This window comes from Corvus brachyrhynchos, unplaced genomic scaffold (genome assembly GCF_000691975.1).
Source record: "Corvus brachyrhynchos isolate BGI_N302 unplaced genomic scaffold, ASM69197v1 scaffold194, whole genome shotgun sequence".
Classification (NCBI taxonomy): Eukaryota; Metazoa; Chordata; class Aves; order Passeriformes; family Corvidae; genus Corvus; species Corvus brachyrhynchos.
In genome coordinates this window covers 2038809-2060822 of record NW_008237890.1, presented here as the reverse complement: position 1 = coordinate 2060822, position 22014 = coordinate 2038809, and the positions used below count along the sequence as shown (strand labels likewise).

The following is a 22014-nucleotide window of genomic DNA, read 5'->3' as shown; positions in this document are numbered from 1 at the left end:
CACTTAAGGACATGGATTGGACTTAGCAGGCTTGAGAGGTGGGCCCATGGGAACCTGAGGAAGTGCAACAAGGCCAAGTAAAAGGTTCTGTACCTGTGTTGGAGTAATTCCAAGCAAAAATACAGACTTAGTGGCAAATGAATCAGGACTTCCTCAGGGGAGAAAGACTGGGTTGTTTGTGGATGAAAAGTTTGATATGACCCTGCAATGTGCACTTGCAGCCCAGAAAGCCAGCCGCATCCTGGGCTTCATCAAAAGAGATGTGTCCAGGAGCTCAAGGGATATGCTTATACTCTCTTCTTTTTTTGTGAGACTCCCACCTGAAGTACCGCGTCCAGGTCTGGGGCCTCCAACACAAGAAAGACTTTGACCAGTTAGAATGAGTCCAGTGGAGAGCCACAAGTTGATCAGAGGTCTGGAATACCTCTTCTACAAAGAGAAGCTGAGAGAGTTGGAGCTGTTCAGACTGGAGAGGAAAAAGATCTGGAGGCCTTGTTAGGTTTTCCAGTACCTAAAGGGGGCTACAAAAAGACTGGAGAGGGGCTTTTCAAAAGGGATAGGAAAAGGGAGATTTGCCTTTTCCTAGGCTGAAGGAAGGTAGGTTTTGATTAGATCTTAGGAAGAAAAGCTTTACTGTGAGGGTGGTGGGCACTGTAACAGGTTGCTCAGAGAAATTGTGGATCCCCCATCCCTGAAGGTGTACAAGACCAGGTTGGATGTATCTCTGAGTAACTTGGTCTAGTGGAAGAGGTTCCTGTCCATGGCAAAGGGTTTGAAAGCAGATGACCTTTAAGGTCCTAAACTATTCTGTAATTTTATGGTTATCTATGTGCACTTATATTGCAAGCAATTAAGTAGCTTATGGGCAACATCACTCTCCAGGAACTGCAAAGATCCGTAGGCTGTACTTGCTTGCTATACATTTTTCAGAAAATTCTGAAGACTTATCTGACCTATTTGAAAATATGACACTTCTTAATGATGAGAGTTCATGTTGAACAATTTATCCTGTTAGTTTTATGCCCTAATCATTTGCATGTCAGTAATGACTAGTCGAGACATTTAATAACATGTGTCTTATAGTTAGTGTGGATCCTCTTTCTTTGATTATTTTTGATTTTCATTTTTGAATGGAAGTAATACTATTTTGCAATAAAAAGACTTTTGCCATTGTAATGGAAATGAGGAGCAAGATTGTGTATTTCAAACAGATTCTTTTAGCTGTGCTAACTTGATTTCTGAGAAATTTCCTGATCCTACTGTGCTTCCAGAGTTACTTGCTAGCAGGTGTCATATTATGAAGGGCAATGACTCTTGTACAGTATTTTTTAATATTTCAGTATTAGCCACACTAACGTGAGCATTTTTGGCCATATCTGAGTGTTTTAATAGACACTGTTGTATCTATTCAACATCGTTATGAGTATCTTGCAACTTCAACTTTGCTATCCACATAGCTCCAGTATTTAGAATTTCTCAGCGTTTTGCAATCATACAATGCATTCATCCTCACAGCACTTCCCTGTAGCAGTAAAGCACTATATTGTCCATCTTACAGATGGAAAATCGAAGCACAGAGGCAGTAGATGTTAAGAGCAACAGCAGATAAGTAATAATGATAGAAGCAAGAAACACCACTTGGGTCTTCTGAGTCACTGGCCAGATCTTATACTGCATGATCACCCCTCCTTATATACTTCTCTTGTGTAAAGAGAAGGGGTTTTCCCTATTGTTGAAAGACATGGTAATTCAATATTTCACATAAAACAGTAAGGACTCTTGCAAGCAGGGTAACATCAGTGTTGTACGCTACCAAATTATGAGTTTAAGGTTGCCTGCTAAGTAGTGCATCTGTTCTGATTTCATAAGTATAAAGTTTGTAACCATTTTTTATGAACTTGTAATTTTGTATCAGTATTTTGATCAATGTGAGTTAACCAAAAATGCTTCCTGGGTATCAGGTTTTTTCAATCAGTTCCTTATGTACAAACAATTAGATGATCACTGAACGTTAAGCAGGATGGTGATTTGGGCTTTCATGCAGTGCTACACAACTAACATGAAATCCCTCAATTTATACATTTCTTTTTCAGAGGATCAAATCCCTCGAGGTTTTCCAACCATTGATATGGGCCCACAGCTGAAGGTGGTTGAACGAACTCGTACAGCTACCATGTTATGTGCAGCCAGTGGCAATCCTGATCCTGAAATAACTTGGTTCAAAGATTTCTTACCTGTTGACACAAGCAACAACAATGGCCGCATCAAGCAGCTACGCTCAGGTAGGGTCTTGTTACTGTTTCCACCGAAGCCCAGAGTTGTTCTCTCTCACTTTTTCTTTCTTTCCTTTCTCTTCCTTTTTTAAAAATTTTTATTTATAGGTAATAATTTCTCTTTCTCCTCTCCTTTTCTGTGTTACTGAGTGTGTTGTCCATGTCTGTGATGTTGTCATAGCTTTCTATAGAGTCTGTCTCTATGTGTTTTGCAGCTTCTGTTTACTCCACATTGCTCACTGCTGTGACTGTATTTTTTGATAATTTTTTTCTTTACTGCTTTTTGCAGTACTTGATGGATCCATTTTCTCCTCTTTCTTTCTTCTTTCCTTTTAATTTTTTTTAACAAATTTATTTCAACATTGGACTTCATTCAGAAATTGCAAGGAGTACCAATGGTTATATTCATCAAAACCAAAACCTGCATTAGACACTTCAATTAAAATCTAAAATGTGTTTTGTGCTGTCTTTTCCACATTTAACTTCACCAAAGATTAGCCAGTTTGGACACATCTTCTTTCCTCTCACAAATACATAAAGCACAGTACTTCTTCCCATGCAGATTTATACCTGAAAAAAAAAAAGGAAAAGAAATCTTTGGGTAATCTGTGAAATAAAGTTGGGGTTTTTTTGCTGGCTGAGCATTTTTCCAACACATTTAGCCACAGTAGTGTGCGCCCACGCTAAAGCTTTATGAATCCTATATTTTCTGGATCTACAGAAGTCTGCTTTTGGTGTAGATTCCAGCTTTTGCTGCTCTCTCTCTCTTTGCCCCTTGCACCTCCCTAGCAGTTCTCTCACTCTCCTCCTGCCCTAGTTTATTCTTTTGCTCTCTTTAGACTAAAAACAGAAAAAACAAAAAAACCCAAAATTTAAATTTATCAAGTTTAAAACTTATCCCAAAGTAAGATCATTGGGATATAATGAGCTTTTTTCTTTGACAATTGTAGTAGATATCGTTGTGGAATCTAAGTTGTTTAATCACGTGTCTTCCCAGAATTCTCAGCTTTTGACCTGTCCTGTGATGTTAAATCGTCTTGTTAACTGACTTTTTGCTTGTTGTCAGCAGAACTGTGTAAATTAACCTTCTGTTAATGTAAATTAAGATTTTTTCACATGTGACATAGATGATTTAGTATATAAAGCTTTAACTGAAAACTTTGTACCAAATTATAAGGAATATAATAATATTTTTATGCTGTCTTTCTTCTCTCCGTATTTAAATCTCCAGAATCTATTGGTAAGTGCTTAGTTCTGAAGCGCACTTCACCCCCACTAATTTCCATATTCAGAATATTATGATTATTATGATTATGATAATTATTATATGATTAGTATTATTATTATTCTTAAAATGCATGGCATGCATTTTACTAACAGTCAGTGTAGTCACCAGATCCCTGTAGTGGCGCACACGCACACCTTCACAGAAATGTTGTCTTATCAGTCATAGCAACACCTAAAAGAAACAGTACACATGTATCACATAGATCTAGAATAGTAAATGCCATAATCCAGCCTAAACTACAGTGTTTGTTTTGAGATAGACTTCAGTGTATCTTCTTTTTATATATATATAGATATATATATATTTAAATAGAATTTCCAATATTTTCCTAAAATATGTCATAAGTACAGTTTTGTAAAGTTTCCTTTAAGTATTTGAGGCATATTTGATACATATCTAACCCTATATAACCAAACGTCTAAGAACTCAGATGCTACTCTGAGAATGGCAGTGCAGCCAATTATAGCCTTTTTGCCCTTTGTGGTACAATGCAACTTGCTTTTATAACCTGATAATACTATCTAATATATTCCTGTTTTAACAGTATAGTAATTCAAGTTTCTCTTAAGACCTTATTTAATTCTGTAAATCTAATTTGATTCTTCTTCCAAAGCCCTAGCCTCCTTCTTCTCGTACTAATGCTTCTTCTTTCTAATCTTATTTGCATTCATATTATCCACCCAGGTGGTACACCAATAAGAGGTAAGAGTGCTGAACTAACGTTCACAGAATGATCTTACTCATTCTTTCTGTCTTTTCATCCCTCTCATCTTTGTCCTGTTTTTGGTTTTGTTTTGTTTTGTTTTCCTTAAGGAAAAAACAAAACAAAACAAAAACCCACAGAAATGTCCATCATCTGATTTTATTTTTCCTTTGTCCTGTTTGGTTATGATCAGTGACTCTCATGTTGTGACCTTTCTTTCTTCACATTGCCTTTTCCTTTTCCCTTTTCGTTTGTTCATTTAAAAAAAAAAAAAAAAAAAAATTGTGATATGCTTCAAAGAAAGCATATCCAGGTCTCCTGGCCATAGCCCAGTCACAGCGTACCATTTGTCCCTCTTTTTTATTTTTCTTCTTCTTCTTCTCCTTTTTCTTCTTCTTCTTTTTCTTCTTTTTTCTTTTTCTTCTTTTTTTTTTCTTCTTTTTTTTCCTTCCTCTTTTTTTTTTTTGTCCAACTGGAGCAAAAAAAGATCATTTTTTTTCTTCCTTAGCTGTTCTTGTCCTGGACCAAAGCCAAGATGGTCTGGAGAACAGTAGCAGACATGCAGAAGACAACATGGACTATCTTCTTTTTGTCTTATCTTTCATAAAAGGTTTTTGTTTTTGTTCTTCTTCAATCCTTTTTTTTCTTTAACTTCATAAAATTGAAAATTATGTATTCCCCCTAAAAGAATTACAGAAATGTTTTTTTCCCTTTATTGTGGTTTTGCCTTTTTTTTTTTTTTTTTTGGGGTCGTTGTTGTAGTTTTCTTTTTCTTGGAATTCTCTTACCTCTGGATTTTTGGATCTTCTAATCTACAGGCTTTGGAAATGAAAGGTTACTGACTCATTATTCTTGGTGGTATGGTATTGTTGGTTTTTGATACTCTAGCAAAACTGTTCACTTCTTTTGTATTCTTGTTTTGTATTTTTCTTGGGTTTTGTGACACCACACTGCTAATCCCACTTGTGGATTTTGTTGGGTGTCTCGGGGGGGCCCTTCTGCGGTCCTCAGCAGTGGTTGGTTGGTTCTTCCTTGTTGGCGCAGACCATGCTTTTGAACTTTTTTGTCTTCTAATTCAAATGCTCTTTGTTTTTCAGCAAACGTACTTTAAGATTGTAAGTTGTGGAAAACTGTCTTTCTTTTCTTATCAATCTGCATGTCTTAAAGGAGCTTTATTTCTTTAAAATAATATTTTGATAATTGTAAATGACTAATACAATTTCTTTTTTTTCACTTCAAGCAGCCTTTTTGTTCTTGCTGCGCATTTTTGGCTTTCTTCCGCAGAAGATTTCTTGAAGTCTGTCCTGCTTTTTTACGAGTACCACCTTTTGTGCTACTTTTGTTACTAGATTGAAACAATGAAATAAAAATTTAAAAAATTATAATGACCCAACTACTTAATCTCTACTGTTTTATTCAAAAGCCATTCTTCCTTGAAGCAGTCTCACCCATCTTCATTTAATGGTTTAGGAAAGAGTATTGTTTAGAGAGGGTTTTATTTTTTTTTTTGCCAAATGCTAATTGTTTTCCTGTGCTAGCACTGATGATGTGAAAAAAATAATCTCTGTTTTTTTCATTGCATCATTTTCTGTCTGTGCACCTTAGCAAGAAAATGAATCGACGTTGAGTGGACCTTCGCATACAAGCTTTTCATATTGTTGAGAGGTGTATTGTTATGGATATAAAAAAGCCTTCTCTGACCCTCTCTTTGGCAATGTATTTTATATTCATACAGGTGCTCTCCAAATTGAACTGAGTGAAGAATCTGACCAAGGCAAATATGAGTGTGTTGCAACCAACAGTGCGGGTACACGCTATTCTGCCCCTGCCAATCTATATGTCAGAGGTAGGAATGACATAACCCTGGCATCCACTGTTCGTGCAGGTTCAGGGCTAAGATACTCTCAGGATCTATACAGTTACCACTGTAATAATCAAAATGCCATGGTAAACGTGTCAATTGTAAAATGAATTTTAAACTGTAGAGAAAAGGCTTGGGGTTTATTTTGTTCTTTTAAAGCACTCTTGAGTCCAGTGTATCCTGTGGGTTAAGGTTTGTAAGTATATTTATATTTTTACATTTTAACTTCTATTTTTTCCTGCATTAAGTTAAATTGTGCTTTGCATTTATTTTCTTTTATTGGTTTTGTTTTGTTTTGCTTTTCTTTTCTTTTCAAACTCCTGAAGTGACTGCTCTGTGTGCCACTAATCAGCTGAGTGTAACCCCAAGGCATTGAGGTGTATGCCTACCTGACCTCTGCTGTCTAACTGCAAAGGAAAGGCTTCTAACTTTATAACATTTTGTATGCAGAGCACAACTGTATTTTCTTATTTTCTCTTTCTTCTTAATACAGATGTATGTGTGTGTGTATATATATATATATATATATATTTAGTGTAAGACTTGTGAGTGAAGTGTAGTCCTTTAGAAAGATAGTGGTCAATTGGCTGTATTACTTTAAGAAAATATCTCTGTGTATGACAGGTATGACTAATAATAAAACCATTTTATTCTTCTATACAGCATTAAAAATGGTTATTAGCCTACTGAAATATTTTTTTAGTTCAACTAGAATGAAGGGCTTTGTTTCAGGCAGTATTTCCTATGTCTGATTGATGTAGATTTCTGTAAAATGAAGCCTATTACATACATACATACATATGTGTGTATATATATGTGTGTGTGTGTGTCTACAGTAAAAGGGGATGGGTGGGGGAAACAGGAATGAAAACATAAACAGCTGTAAATCTTACTGTAGGATGGATGACCTTACAAAAAATGCCTAGCTTGATTTTGAAATTTTTTTAGAGCTGATTTTTCTATCAACCTGGTATGTTTTCATATGGTGTTACTCTTTTGTCTAGTTAAAAAAGAAAAGAAAGGAAAACCTTTCATAGTTATGACATCCATAGAAAGTTATTTGATCTTTTATTTTCTTTCTCTTCTCCTCCAACATACTGACTTTCCTGTACTGCATGAGGCATGTATACCTTTATATCCAAAGGAAAATTTCAAAATTATGCTAGCTATTGTTTCCGTTGTAGCTGTGGAAAATGCTAACTTTTCAAGATGAGGTAGGAAGGTTTAATTAGAGCAAGTAGAGATGTTCAAGTAGCAGTTGAAAGCCTTGATACGGCCTTTTTACTCTCTCTGTGTTTCCCTTGTTTTTCTCCTTTCCTCATTTCATTGTGTTCTGCATCAAACCCCCTACATCCCTCAGAGCTGCGAGAAGGTTGGTGTGTTTTTTACTTTTTACCCACCTTACAAAACTATTAATTAAACCAATAAAAAAGAATACAAATGAAATGAATGTAGCTACATTGTGGCATTTTTTAAGTTAATGTTATGTTTAAGCAGAGAATGCCCTGGTCATGGCTTTTGATGAGTGCTGGTATCTAACTGTTGTGCATGATAAGAGAGAATGAACCTGGATGCATGGCTATCTCTTTAACTTTTAATACTAACGTCTACTAAACTTGGTCAGTGTTCCTGCTTTTTCTTCCCTTTTAATTTCTTGTTTATACTGATGCCTGCTTTTCAAGGAATGGTTTCAGTAGTTGCTTTTCTAAATAGCCCACGCATGAAGACTAAACTCTCCTTTGTCTATAAGGATTTTGTTCAACACAAGAAGTTGCTCATTGCTTGCTGTTTGCTTTGTGTGGCCTCTGTGAACTGGCCGTTTATGGATTGTTTTGCTCTCTGCTTGTTCCCCTTCTGCCTGTCATTCACTCATGAGGCCATTGCAGTTAAGTCCCTCCTGAATCCATAGAAGATCATGGAAATTTAATCAAACCCAGTGGAAAGGTTTCAGATTAATATAGTTTCCTGATTTTTTTTGTTGTTTTTAAACTCACTCATAGTCTCATTTTACTTCTAATTTTTTGCTGAATTAAAACTCTGTTTAATGATTAGCCTCTATTAAGGCCAAATAAATACAGTTTCGAGTACACCATCCAGTGAAAGGCCTAAATACAAACCTACCTCTCTCAGCTACCTCTATCGCTTCCACCTCCTACACACATGTGCACACCACTGAGAATATTTGAAGCAGGAACACTGATCTGTTATTGCCTGGTAATTTTCTCGGTGTTGTGTTTGCTTAAATATTAACTACTCTGTTAGTGGAATGTACTGCTGTGTGTTTAAGGTTGCCACCCCTTGCTATCAATACAGAAATGTCTAATATTATTAATCCTTATTTTGTTTTCCCTTAACTGTGAGCATAGTGGAATCCTGAATGTTAAATATTCTGCTATTTCCCCAGTGGCCCTTCCTAGCAATTGCTTTTTAACCACCTAAATTTAATCTAAGTTCCTTCTCCCTCAAACTCTATGCTCCTCTGAAACTCCTGTATCTGTCAGCCTATCCTATTCCCATTGCTTTCAAGTTTCATTTCCTCACCCAATGTTTTCTTTTTGTGTTTTCTCTCTGCAGTTTTTACTCAGACATTTCCCTAAGCATGATTCTCTCCTGTTTCTGTCATTTGCTTGCTTGCATGATCAGATCCAGTACTTTGTACTGGCTTTGCCTAGTTTCTTTCTGTGACTCTGTCTCTCCCTCTCTCTGTCTGTCTCTCTCCATATATATATATACGTATATGTATATTTATATATATTTGTATATGTGTATACATATGTGTATATATATATTTGTATCTGTGTGCAATTAAGTATTTTTCTATGTTTGTTTCAGTGTTAGTGTGAGGTCTTGAGGCTGCATCTACTTTGAGTCTGAAAGCAAGTGAAATTGCACTTTCAATTTACTCTAGGCAGTGTGTTCCAGGACTGTGATGTGACAATGTGGCCTAGCACATTTATTCACATCAACTGGAAGCACACAGCATTGAAGTTGGTGATCAACTCAAGCATGCTGTTGACCTTCCAGTTTTCTCCTGTGCATATATATATATATGTATGGGCATAAAAAAATGCATATATATATGTGCGCCTGTGTGTGTGCGTGCACGTGTGCGTGTATATCTTTTGCATGGTGTTTGTGTATTGTTAGTATGTAGTTAGTTACATGTGGGGCCCTAGTAGGTCTGAATCAGCCTTTGTATGAATGTGCCTAATAATATCCTCAAATAAATATAGAATAATTCACATTGTGTGCAGACAAAATTCTTGTTTAGTCTCTCATTTCTCTTATATATATTTTCTGGCAGACCAGAATAAACACTAAAATAGTAAATAGTAAATTGTGTCTGTACACTGCATGCTGTCCTTATGCAAGACTCAGTTTCCTTTTTTGTATATGTTATTACCTTTTCTTTGTGTTTTGTTCCAGTTCGACGGGTCCCACCGAGGTTCTCTATCCCCCCCACAAATCATGAGATCATGCCTGGCGGGAGTGTAAATATCACCTGTGTTGCGGTGGGGTCACCAATGCCATATGTGAAATGGATGCTAGGAGCAGAAGATTTGACACCTGAGGATGATATGCCAATAGGGAGAAACGTCCTTGAGCTTAATGATGTCAGACAGTCTGCAAACTATACTTGCGTTGCTATGTCTACCCTTGGTGTTATAGAAGCAATAGCGCAGATAACTGTCAAAGGTATATCTCAAGTACATTTATTTGGACACAGTTCTGTCTTTTATTTCATTCATTCCAAGCAAGTATATTGCACTGAAAGGTCTAAATGTCATTTGCCCTCTTAAATCAAGAGGGTAAATATTCCAACCAGTCACTGGCATAAGACAAAGTACAGGTTTAGAAAGCAGTCATAATCATTAATTGAATAAGTAATATTTATTAAAATAAGTTAGTCATAATGTTCCATTATTCTCCTGTGTCTAGCTCCCAGCCTTCATTTCAGTTAAAGAAATGATCTTGTAATGTTGTGTTTATTTATCAACAGCAGGAGCCTTTAAGAACCAGTCATTTGATTTTTAGAATTGCTAGGCATCCAAGTGTCATATTCACTGAGTAATTGGAAACAAGAGGTTCAAAAAATATCTGAAAATTCAACTGTAGTTGTGAATTGTCTTTCTATAAAATTCCTTTTCTGCATATGGTTATGGATTTATTACAGAAGCCAGTATCATTAATTCATGACAAATAAACTGTATTGAACAGAACTTGAAGATTCTCCAACAGATTTTGGAGGAAGTCATAATTGACAAAAGCTTGCTCTGAACAGATCATACCTACTTTCCATTTCATCTTCCTGTTTTGCTTTTGTTTTGCTGTTAGTTATTCTTTGTAAGCTTCATATTCTAATAAGAATAAGAGTGTCTGCTGTTACATAGAGCTAATTGTATTTTTTGTTATTTGTGTTTAGCCTTACCCAAGCCTCCTGGAACACCTGTGGTGACAGAAAGCACAGCAACTAGCATAACGTTGACTTGGGATTCTGGAAACCCTGAACCGGTTTCTTACTACATAATCCAACACAAACCCAAAAACTCCGAGGAGCCATATAAAGAAATTGATGGGGTGGCCACAACACGTTACAGCGTGGCCGGCCTAAGCCCATATTCAGAGTATGAATTTCGGGTAGTTGCTGTAAATAACATTGGGCGAGGCCCACCCAGCGAGCCTGTGTCAACAAGAACTTCAGAGCAAGCACCTTCAAGTGCACCACGCAATGTACAGGCCCGTATGCTGAGCTCCACCACCATTCTGGTACAGTGGGAAGAACCTGAGGAACCTAATGGGCAAATACAAGGTTACAGAGTTTATTACACCATGGACCCCGCTCAACATGTCAACAGTTGGATGAAGCACAATGTGGCTGACAGCCATATTACCACTATTGGGAATCTTGTACCCCAGAAAACATACTCTGTGAAGGTTCTTGCTTTTACTTCTGTTGGGGATGGGCCACTTTCTAGTGACATTCAAGTCATCACTCAAACAGGAGGTAAGCTAGCCATGAGCAAAATTTGTGGGAAAAAAGATTGAACACATGCAGACTTTTGCAGGGAGAGACTTTGAGTTGCAAAAAAACCTTCCCCTCAAGGATAGCCAGTTTATTCAGGTAGTTTTTGCAGATAACCTTTTCTCAATTCCACAGTGCAAGTTATCTTTGCAGAGTGGAAATTACCCCTTCATGCTTTTTTTTTCATCAGTGTCAAGAAATTTATCTGCAGTTTAACTGAAGTCTCAGGGAGACCTTCATCCTGGAGGTGACCAAATCTTATGGCTTTTCTTTGGCAATGCTACGTGCACTAAACATCTTTGTCAGTAGTTGTTCATAGCTTTTTTTTGAGGTGTTACTTGTGGGTTTTGGTGGGTTCGTTTATGTGGCGTGTAGTTCCCTTATGCTGTATCACTCTAGTGAATACTGCTTTTGGAAATTTAAAGTGTATGTGTACTGCATGTGTATTCAACTAGTTGGTAAGACTCTGAGAACACATAAAACCTGAGAGCATTAAATGCAACAAACCTTTGCGTAGGTTCAAGCAAGCATGTTTGTATACTTTAGATTTATAAGTCAAATCCAACCTGCCCCTACAAAATGCATACCACAAGGTCACTATTATCTTGGTTTATGTGTGCACTTAGGTTGTTTTGTTCAAGAAGTTTTAGGTCCATGAATTAGTTTTATTAGCAAAGGACAAGCAAGCACAGTAAAAAAATTGGCAGAAAACTTTTTACAAAGTCTGAAGTGAGAAGCTCCAGTGGAGTTACACTGCACAAGATGTTTTATTGTAGCAATAAGAAATAAAAGCTCCTTTTGTCTAGCAGTTTAGAGAAAGCTGTATGAAGTATTACCGTAGGCCAGTGATTTCCTAGAAATACATAATAGTACTTGAATTTTTAGTACAGGAAAGTTTCCTGTTACAGAATTTAGCATCCCTCAAATTCTTAAAAAACAGATCTCTAAAGTGTAACTGTAGACAGTTACATTTCATCCAGTTTTTACTTTTGCATTTTCCAAATATGCATTTAATAAAGACAGAAATTGATGTGTTCTTGAATCTTTCTAGGTGTTGTGTTGCACAAAGATCTAGGTGTTAACCTTTTGCAGTATCTCAGCCAAGAAGTTACAAAATTTTTAGATCTTACAGTGGTAGATTAAAATGTGTCTGTATGCACATGCAAATGTAAATATATACACTATAGTTTAATTTTGGCATTTGGAACCTTTTTCAGAAAGAGAACCAGTTTTTATATTGGCATCTGACTTCTGATTGAATCCATATGCATAAAGCTTTTCAAGAAGAAGGTTTAGTGAGCTCCTTATCTGTGTTTTACCCACAACTGTAAACCTCCTAGATTAGCAAGTGTCTGACAGTGGCTTCCCCAGGGCAGGATGAAGGAATCGAAATAATGAACTCTGAGGCTCAGCTGAACTGGCCCAAGTTACATTACTTTCTGAGGTCACTTCAGAGAAGTAAGCGTGCCCATCTGTTTCCGATTACTGTTGCAATCTGAAGAAATTACAGCGAAATTAATAGTGCTGGAGGGTTTCTTGATATGTGATTTCAAATTCATAATGGAGTTGACTTGACGATGTTTAATTGTGACTATGTTAAAAAAAATTGAAGGAAAACAAAGAATGGGGCATACAGGAGGTATATTTAGGCACTGATACTTTCACTTGGAATACAAATGTTTTCAGTCACTAAAGAGAGAAAAACTAAGAAAGTCTAGTGAAGTTGTCTATTTCAGGGTATGGTTAAAAACTAGGATTTCCCCATCTTTCTCTCCAGTAGTTTCTCTTCAGTGAACATCACAGAAAAAAATGCCCTCCTTGCCCTTCTCTTCCAGATTTGCTTTAATTTAAATCTGAATATGATTGTTTTAGTTTAACTCTCTTAAAATTAAACACATTCCAAATACTAAAACTAATATAAAGTGCCATTTAGGAACAGGAAAAATGAATTTAATGGAAACATTTTACAAGAGTTAAAATAGGAATGGGATGCTGATTACATTTGGTTGATGATTTTTTTTTTAAAAAAATAAGCCTGCCAATATGTATATGTATAGCTTAACCCTAACTCTGGGGATATTGCAGCATATATAAAACAAAATCTTGCTGACATCTGTGACTTACAAGTTCTGTTTAGATGCTTCAAAGCTTTCTTACCTTAAGAGTATTCTGATCTTTGGAGAGAGATTATAAAAATGAATAATTTGTTCTTAAAAAAACTGTTCAGAAGAATTTTTATTTTCTCAGTATAGCAGAATTGTTCATTTGAAATGGGTGTATGAGTGGCTTCATACTTTGCAGGTCAGATGTAACTCTGCTGGTAGTGAAACTTAGATTTTTAATTAAAATATTGCAGTTGTTTTCAGCAGTGCTTTCTAAATGATAAAAACACATCATTTTAACAAATTCTATAATCAGAAAAGAGCTGTGGAGCTGAGCCTTTTGAATAAAAGGAGATCAATTCCAAAAGTTAAGAAAGTCCTTATTCTGCATTTTTGGGCCAAAGGAATAGATTCATAGATTCTGTTGAGGATGGAGTCAGAACTGGTCTGTTATGTAGGTTAATTGACCTACCAAATTTTAGAATAAAGAAATATTGATATAAGTTTTAGTGTGATACTTGCCTTTTTTTGGTTTGTTTTGTTGGGTTTTTTTTTGGTTTTTTTTGGTTTTTTTGGTTTTTTTTTTTTTTTGTTCTGAGCTTAGGTAGGAAGACAGCAGACAGATACACAAGGTCTATTGGATAGTGGATTATTGGCGAAAGAGAGAGAGAAAAAAATGAATAAATATTCAGGGAAGTGAATGTGTACCTGTAAGCATATGCTTCTTTAAAAAAATCCTAAAATACAAGACACATTGTTAGTTTTAAATGAAGGATTCTCCATGATTTGAAAACTGAGGTTTACTACAGTTACAAAAGGCTAATATTTTGAACCTAGAAAAAAGGACAGTAATGAGAAGGTTAAGTATCTGACTCACAGGGCATATAAATGGAGCCTTAGATTAAACAAAATTAATGTTTCTGGAGTTCTTATGGTAAAAAAAAATTAGGAGCTCAGAGATAGAGTTGGTAGCAAGAGAGTACTGTTCTGTGTTGTAGCAAGGTAGCTACTTTATGTGACATTTAAACTTTTTTCATGAACAGGTGAATGGGGAAACCTGATGTCTCTGAAACTCCACAGTCCTAGTCTAGTGTCTTTGTGAAGCTTTTAGTGAAATGGACTTCCACATGAGACGAGTTGAGAGCATGTAGCTAGAAAGTCAGCTCAAAGCAAGAAAGCTGGTGGAAGAATCACAGAATATTTAGGGTTGAAAGGTACCTCTGGAGATCATCCAGTCCAACTCCTCTGCCAAGGCAGGGTCACCCAGAGCAGGTGACAAAGGAACATGTCCAGGTGGGTTTTGAATGTTTCCAGAGAGGGAAGCTCCACAAACTCCCTGGGCAGCCTGTTCCAGTGTTCTGCCACCCTCAATATAAAGAAGTTCTTCCTCAGGCTGAGTTCAAATTCTTGTGATTTACTGTATGGCCCCTGCTATTCATCCAGTCTCTGGGCACCATTGAAAAGAGTCTAACACCATCCTTGTTGCACCCACCTTTGAGATACTTAAATGTACTGATGCTGAGGTGGAGTACAGGATAGCTTTTTAACTGACTTAAATTTTAAAATTTCCTGCAAGGGATATTTCTGGTCAGGTAGGAAGGACTATTTCAGCTTTTGAATAACTCCCCTACTCTCAATGCCCAGGTAACTTTTGCTAAGTGTCCTAGACTCTATTTTACTTCATTTAAATGCTAATGAGTGATGAGTTCAATACTGAGGATCTTACCTTCACACAGTGGTAATTTATCTCTTCACTGCATTCTCTAGTCATTCAGACAAGACTAGGTGGACTCAATCTTTAAGACTGACCAACATGTTTATTTTGTTCTCTGGGCTCCCACTATGTCAGTTTGGGATATTATTTGAAGAAAGCAATTTATGGATTTCTGATTACTTTTCACATAATATGCTATGCGTTTTTTAAATCTAAAATGTATAGTAGTTAATTATTTTGAATACTGTGGTTCTTTGGTACTGTAAAGCTGCAAGCCTCAACTATCTTCAGACATTTGAAGAGGTTATTTCAGTTGTAGCAGAGAGACAGGGAGAGAGCGTAAAGCACATATTACCTATTTTATTTTGTATGTTAGCCATTTTACTTTTTAATTATATTCTATTAGGACTTGTTATTTCAAAAAATACATGTATTGTAACTCTGGAGCACAGTAGCTCTTCAGTTGTAAAAGCTCCTCCATAGTGTTTCATGTTTCTTTCAGAGAAATCAGAAGTATAAACTCTTGGTCCCTTGTTCCCTACTGATTGTAAATTCTCTTGGTGAATCTATTGTCCTTTGCAAAGCTGATTTCTTATTGGACTCACTGAGTTTTACTCGAGGTATGGATTTCACCCTAACAATGTTGTGGGGCACTTTCTATCCTGGAGACTCTCCTCTTTTTTCGTTATCACTTGCAAACCCAGCATGGTCCTGGAGTAATTTTCTGGTTATCTCAGCCAGCTGAGGAGCTGTGCAGGGAACTAAAGTGCCCTTCTGAGGTCCTATTTTGTGATTCTGTTCCAGCACTTTAATCAGGGATGGAGATAGAGCCACATAGGCAAGACAAAGTCCAGCAGTCTGTGTTTGTCCCTGGTTATCCAGCAATAAACATGGAGCACTAGGAAAGTGAAAATATAGAATTTGATGTGAAGTTTTGGAAAAAATAGCTGTGGACTTTGTTCTTTGTTTTGTTATTGCTTTGTAGTCTTTCGTTGTGTGTACTAGAGGAGATACACTAAACACAGAACACAGAAGATAGCGGTTTTAATGTACTTTTGTAGAGCATATTGCCCTCAAAGCAGAAAAGACAGTATTGAGAGAATGCTCATGCAAAACCATCCCATTTAGTGAGCTCCCCATTTACAGCACTAACATGGTGTTAGATTTGACATGTGAGATTAAAAACACTGCAGTAAGAGTATAAAGTCCACTTGCATACACTATGCAGTTTCTCTAGGGTTTTTTCTCTCTCTGAAGACCAGTAGCTTCTGTCAGCTTCAGCTTGGCTTAGCTCCCACGTGCCACTGAAGATTTTTTTGAACAGATGTTGTGCATTCTAGGCATAAATCCTAAACAGTTTATAAGTTAATTGTTCCACTTCTTTAACTGGTACTTTCCTTTGGCTTAAGTACTGAGTTCCATACTGGAGTTTATAAGCAATAAAGTGTCTTTAGTTTCTGTTATTTTGGTTTTGTTTTCTTTCTTCTTCATCTTCTTATGTCTGTTTGGGGTGATGCAGATTTCCCTGTCACATTTTTCTTCTGGGAGTGTTTTCAGCATCAGAGTTGGCTAACTGTGGTTAAAAAAATGTGAGGGGAGACTAGATTTTGAAGCAAGATATTATTTTGACAAACAGCATTTAGAAAAGTCCAATTAGCCATCAACTTGTCTTAGAAAATGATTGAGAATTGCAGACATAAGATGACAAAGGGTTTGGGTTTTCTTAAAAGGAATGCTTGGAGAATGAGGGTCTTAAAACATGCAGAGAGACAGGAAATACTCTTAGTTCTCCATCTGCTGCCATATTTATCATAACAGATGGTACCAGCGTTCATATGAGTCACTTGACTGATCCTTTTCTATTACTGCCTGGCTGTGTTCTACAATTCATGTATCCATACATTAAGTACTGATGATAGCCTCACAGGACAATTCAGGCTGGCAGGATGATTATCTGGGGAGGTGTCCAGCCACAGCCGCTGCCCAGAGCAGGCTCAGCTCTGGGGTCAGACTGAGCTTCTTAGGGCTTCACTGTTTGAGGTGTAAAAACCCCCCAGGGCTGGTATGGTCCAACCTCCCTGGGCCCTGGCTGCTTTTCTGGGTTGTCCTGAGCCTCTCATGTTTCAGCTTGTGCTGTTGCCTCTCCTCTGCCACACTCTGTGAAGAGCCTGGCTGCATCTCTTACATCCCTTCTGTCACTGCTGGGAGCGCTGTTGAGAGCCACGCCTTCTCCCAGCTGAACCCTTCCCAGCACTGCAGCCTCTCCTTGCAAAATTAGAATCTGTCAAAAATACTTCATTGGTGTTTCCTGTAATGGCTCTCCATGCTTTGGGATCATTTCCCCTTTGCACTTTGCAGAACCCAGGCAGTGGTCTCAAAAGATCAGACACCTTTTAGAAAGACATCTAATTAGTCCTATCCCTTTTTATTCCTGTAAAATAATTGGTCTCCTGTTACTCTCATTCATTCAAAAAAAAAAAAAAAAAAGGGAATGGAAAGCAATGGTAGAGACCTCCAATGTCCACCCAGGAGCTTGAATATGCATCTCATGTAGAACGGTTCTGTCTGTTGAAAATTAGATACCAAATCTGTACCAGAATACACGAGGGCAGTGTTCTACTCAAATTGATATTCTGTAGAATTCTGGGGAAGATAAAAGTCAAAATACCAAATTATTTTAACAGTTTGCTCTCTGGAGTTTTTAGGTCTTTTACTGTACTAAAGAAACATACTTGTAATGCTGTAATAGAATTCTTCCCTGATAAATGTTTGTGAAACCATCATTATTGTCATATCCTACTTCTCACACCTGTTCTCAGTATGTGCTAAGAAGTACATACTTTTTATTTTTCCCCTGAAAAAATGAGAGCATATCACATTTTACTCTTGAACAGCTAGAAATGCTGTGGAAAACTGTTTCATGCCTTATCAACTGCACTATTAACTGAAAGTAATGTTTTAGAACTTGGGTGCCAAAACCATTGTACACAATCCAATGATATAGTTAAGTTTTGCTGTCTTTTCCCAGTCAACCTTATTATTTGCATTACATTTGAAGAAGTAAATGAGGATAACATTTAGTGTGGATAATTTCTGTGACTGCCACACAAGATGGAATGTTCTTGACTAGTGGAGTCAAAATTGCATTTTGCTTCTTGCAATTAGAAAGTGTTGTCACTAGAAATTCAACTATAGTCTTAAAAATACCAGTCATTAAAGGCTGGAAATATATCACTTAATGAGAAATTGACTGAATATCTCTTCACTAGGTTATAACTTCCTCAGGTTACACAAGCTGGCTATTGTATGTGGGTGTCTTCTTAAAGACCAGGATGTGTTTACTATCTTTTATTTATGAGCTGAGCAAAAAAATTTCCTACCTGGAAATGCATGTGATAATTTTAACACTTTATTCTAGGCTATTTCAGCTAATTATATGTTCTACTAGCTTTTCCTCATACACACACAGATACATAGAATGTATATATTTGCCATTTCACACATAGTTTATTAGATTGCTGGTTTTCATCACCAGGCATCTCTCCAATTGCATTTCAGTTCTGTTTGCATTATTTACACTGCAAAAACATTTATTTGAAGTCCTTCATAATTTTTAACATGAATTTAGTGTATCATTATTCTTTTTCTGTGCTCAGATAAATTTATTTCATAGTACTGTGAATCAATTTAAGTTCAGTAAGATACAGGTAATATTGCATGCCATATTCAGATAACATATTAAAAGTTTTGAAAATATTGAAGTATCCAAATAAAACTCAAAACTCAAACTGATCAACTTTTTCTTTAGTGCCTGGTCAACCACTGAACTTCAAAGCAGAACCTGAGTCTGAAACAAGCATATTGCTTTCCTGGACACCTCCACGCTCTGATACCATTTCCAGCTATGAACTGGTTTACAAAGACGGGGAGCATGGGGAGGAAGTAAGTGGCAAGATTGCACATCTTTTTAATGATCTTTAGTAAGTTGGACATAAAATGAAGCAATGGTTTAAATTTCATGGTTAGTAACTTGCTTTAGTAGAAATGCCTTGATATTTAGGTTTATTAAGCCTAGCAGTTAGCCTAGTGACAGACTGAAAGTCTGTAAACAGCAGAAAATGCTGTCAGTGGTTACCAGCCAGTGGAATTTTGCTGTAGATGGCAATGAATCCTTCACAAAAATTCCATCCAGTTTCAGACATTGATTATGTCTCTCTGAGCCTGTTCCTCTGTAAAGGCTTGGGAGCAAAAATGTTTGGGGGCATTTTATGGACCCATTAAGCCATTTTTTGAACTTGCACTTGAACTTTGAAATCTATTTTCAGCCTTAAATAATGTTTTTTCTCTGTGCCATTGTGTAAGAATTCCTGAGATTTTCAATCTTTCAATAATAATTGAGAAGAAAACAGGAGGTTCTTTCTAAAGACTAAAACCTGCAACAGACTTTTCCTCTACCATTACTTCATAAAGAATTTTCAGTTTGTGGGCCTCTATTGTGCTTGTAGCATAACTTTAGAATAAACTGCTCCTCTGGTAGGGAATATGTGGTACTACCAGGTGTCACAGGGAAAAGAAAGAAGCCAGGAGTCTCAGATGGCAACAGGAAAGTGTCAGCCTCATTGGTTTCTCCTGCATCTTCAAGTCATTGCTGATACTACAACTGAGCTTATGTTTATGGCAGCTTCACACATACACTGTGAATTCAAAAGCTTATTTTGTGGAAGGGGGCCACATTCATATTTCACTTCCAAATAGGATGCAGGACGCTGCTTAATAAGCTACCCTGGAAGAATTTGGTTTTAATAATTTGAACACAAATTTAACTAGAAGATTAAACCCAAGATTACTTACACTATAAAATCACTGTTGTAAAAGATAGCTACAGGTGAGGCTTTGCTTATGTGGTATTGTCTTAAAACACTTTCATACTTTGTATATAGCTATTTGTTCCTCAGTCAAGCTGTGTTTGTGGGTCTGAGTTTTACCCATTAAATTGTTGACTTTAAAAAACAGTTTCTTTATGTGTGTTTGTCAAAAGTAATGTATTCTGGTTTTCGTTTTGTTTAGTTTGGTTTTGTTGTGCTTTATTTTCTTGAACTGAAGTTTTTTTCTATGGTTTTAACCGAGTATAAAATCATTTCTTCTATAGGCAATATATGGGATTCAGGGTCTCTGAATACTAATCAAGACACTCTCTTATTATCTGCCTATAGCAACGGGTTTCCACTGAACCTACCACATCGTATCGCCTGCAAGGCTTGAGGCCAAACAGCCTGTACTTGTTCCGCCTAGCTGCACGGTCTCCTCAAGGCCTGGGTGCTTCAACAGCAGAAATCTCTGCAAGAACAATGCAGTCAAGTAGGTGTCTTTCCTTGAAATACTTATTCCCTTTGCCTGTGTTTCTTAAGGAGATTAGCGGAGTAGCTCAGGGAGGCAGCAACAGAGAAAAAAGCAAAATACAGTATTCATGTTGCTTGATACAGCAAAAGAATGCTTAAAATGTGAGGTGTATTGTGATCAGCTTAATATATGAGGGGTTTTTAAATAGCTTCAAAAAACAACCTATGTAAATCAGGGTCTACGGAGGCAATATAATGTTGGCATAATAAAATTTTATCTTATAATAAGCTAAAATGTTGTATCGTGCAATAGGTGTACATTAATAACAGTCTTTAACCAATAAAATTCCGCCTCCCCAGTCTGCACACTTCCTAGGTTGTTTCTGCAGCATCTCCCTGAAGTGCAAAAATTTGTAGAGTGAATCAGGTTGAATATTTCAGACTATACCAGATATTTCTTAACAACTCTTCTGTAGTATCTCATCATTCTGATTTTGTTCAATTTTCTTAATCTGGGCTTTTTATGATGTTCAATCATTTTCCACCTGGAGAAGAACAGTTTTCTCACTGGACACTTATGGAAACAGTATCATGAAACTCATCATATTTGCCAGCAAATGAGATGTAAAAAATTGTCGGGGACTGACATATACACCTTAAAACATTTAAATTAAGACTTAACTAAAACAATCAGCTATTCAGCAATGATGTCCAGAAGCATTATTCTTGCCTCATAAGTTAGGCTTTCCTGACAGTTTGCATTACAATGTGTCATTTTAAGACTTAGTACAGTTCTATTTGTATGTGTTTTAAATTAAATTGCCTGTTCTTAAAGTAAGATTTTTCAAAACAGAAAATTCAGTTTCTCAGTTGACATGAGTCTTTTTAATTTGCAGTCATGACATGTGATTACACAGTCCTTCCTTGTTAGTGTTATATATTAATATCAATTAGTGTGACTGGAGACAAAGTGCTGCTCACCTTTAAGCAAAGCTAAATATGTTTCTGAAGCATTTCTAAGGCACTTGGAATAAGCATAAAAACACTTCTATAACACATAGTGGCAAGGCAACTTTTCAGTTTAGTAATTCAGAATGAATAATTTGATTAAGAAATAGGTATTTATTTATTCTGGGAGCCATTTCGACTATTTAGAATGCTGATTATCTGATATTGGGTGAAGATTGCTTAGACTGCATACAAAGCAAACATCTAGGGGCCAAGGCTGCATTTTCCATATGTAAGCATAATGCCATTTCTTCTTGGAGACTATGTTATGTTTTTCTCAGCCTTGTGTCTTCACATAGTAGCAAAGTCCAGTTGATTTTTTTTGGCAAAAAATGTGAAATTAAGAAAAACATGTATGCCTTAATAAACTGGTTAAAGTAGCCTTCAAATTACCCTTAGTTACGTAAGTGCAATATTTTGCATTTTCAGAGTGCAATGGATTAAAGTAATAAACTTCTGTGATTTTGTTAGTGATAATCACCAGAATGTGCTACTGCCTTTCATCTTGGTAACAGAGAAAGATGCTGCAGGGATTTATTTCATTTTTTAAGACCCTTAAGGGACATTTTACATGTATTTTACTTCCTGCGCAAGTTAATGGTAGAAGGGGATCCATTTGTTTTGAGTACTTGATTACTGAATTAGTCTATAAAAACAACTTCGAATGTGATAATTCTCATGTGTTCCCCCATCCACTTCCTCC

The 22014-nt window shown here is 36.6% G+C and overlaps 1 protein-coding gene across 23 annotated transcripts in view; it reads left to right on the top strand.

Annotated features, from left to right (window-relative positions):
• The window catches only part of PTPRD (protein tyrosine phosphatase, receptor type D), a 1188396-nt gene that overhangs the window by 1044128 nt on the left and 122254 nt on the right, over window positions 1–22014 (top strand). For 13 of the 23 annotated variants that reach the window (XM_017732863.1, XM_017732840.1, XM_017732843.1 and 10 more), the window contains 9 exons: window positions 2094–2282; window positions 3505–3513; window positions 4246–4263; window positions 6000–6110; window positions 7486–7497; window positions 9552–9821; window positions 10549–11130; window positions 18773–18906; window positions 20178–20322. In XM_017732863.1, the coding sequence (XP_017588352.1) occupies window positions 2094–2282; window positions 3505–3513; window positions 4246–4263; window positions 6000–6110; window positions 7486–7497; window positions 9552–9821; window positions 10549–11130; window positions 18773–18906; window positions 20178–20322 (1470 nt within the window). The remainder of the gene's footprint in view (window positions 1–2093; window positions 2283–3504; window positions 3514–4245; window positions 4264–5999; window positions 6111–7485; window positions 7498–9551; window positions 9822–10548; window positions 11131–18772; window positions 18907–20177; window positions 20323–22014) is intronic. The other 10 variants (XM_017732855.1, XM_017732851.1, XM_017732850.1 and 7 more) reach the window with 4 other exon arrangements.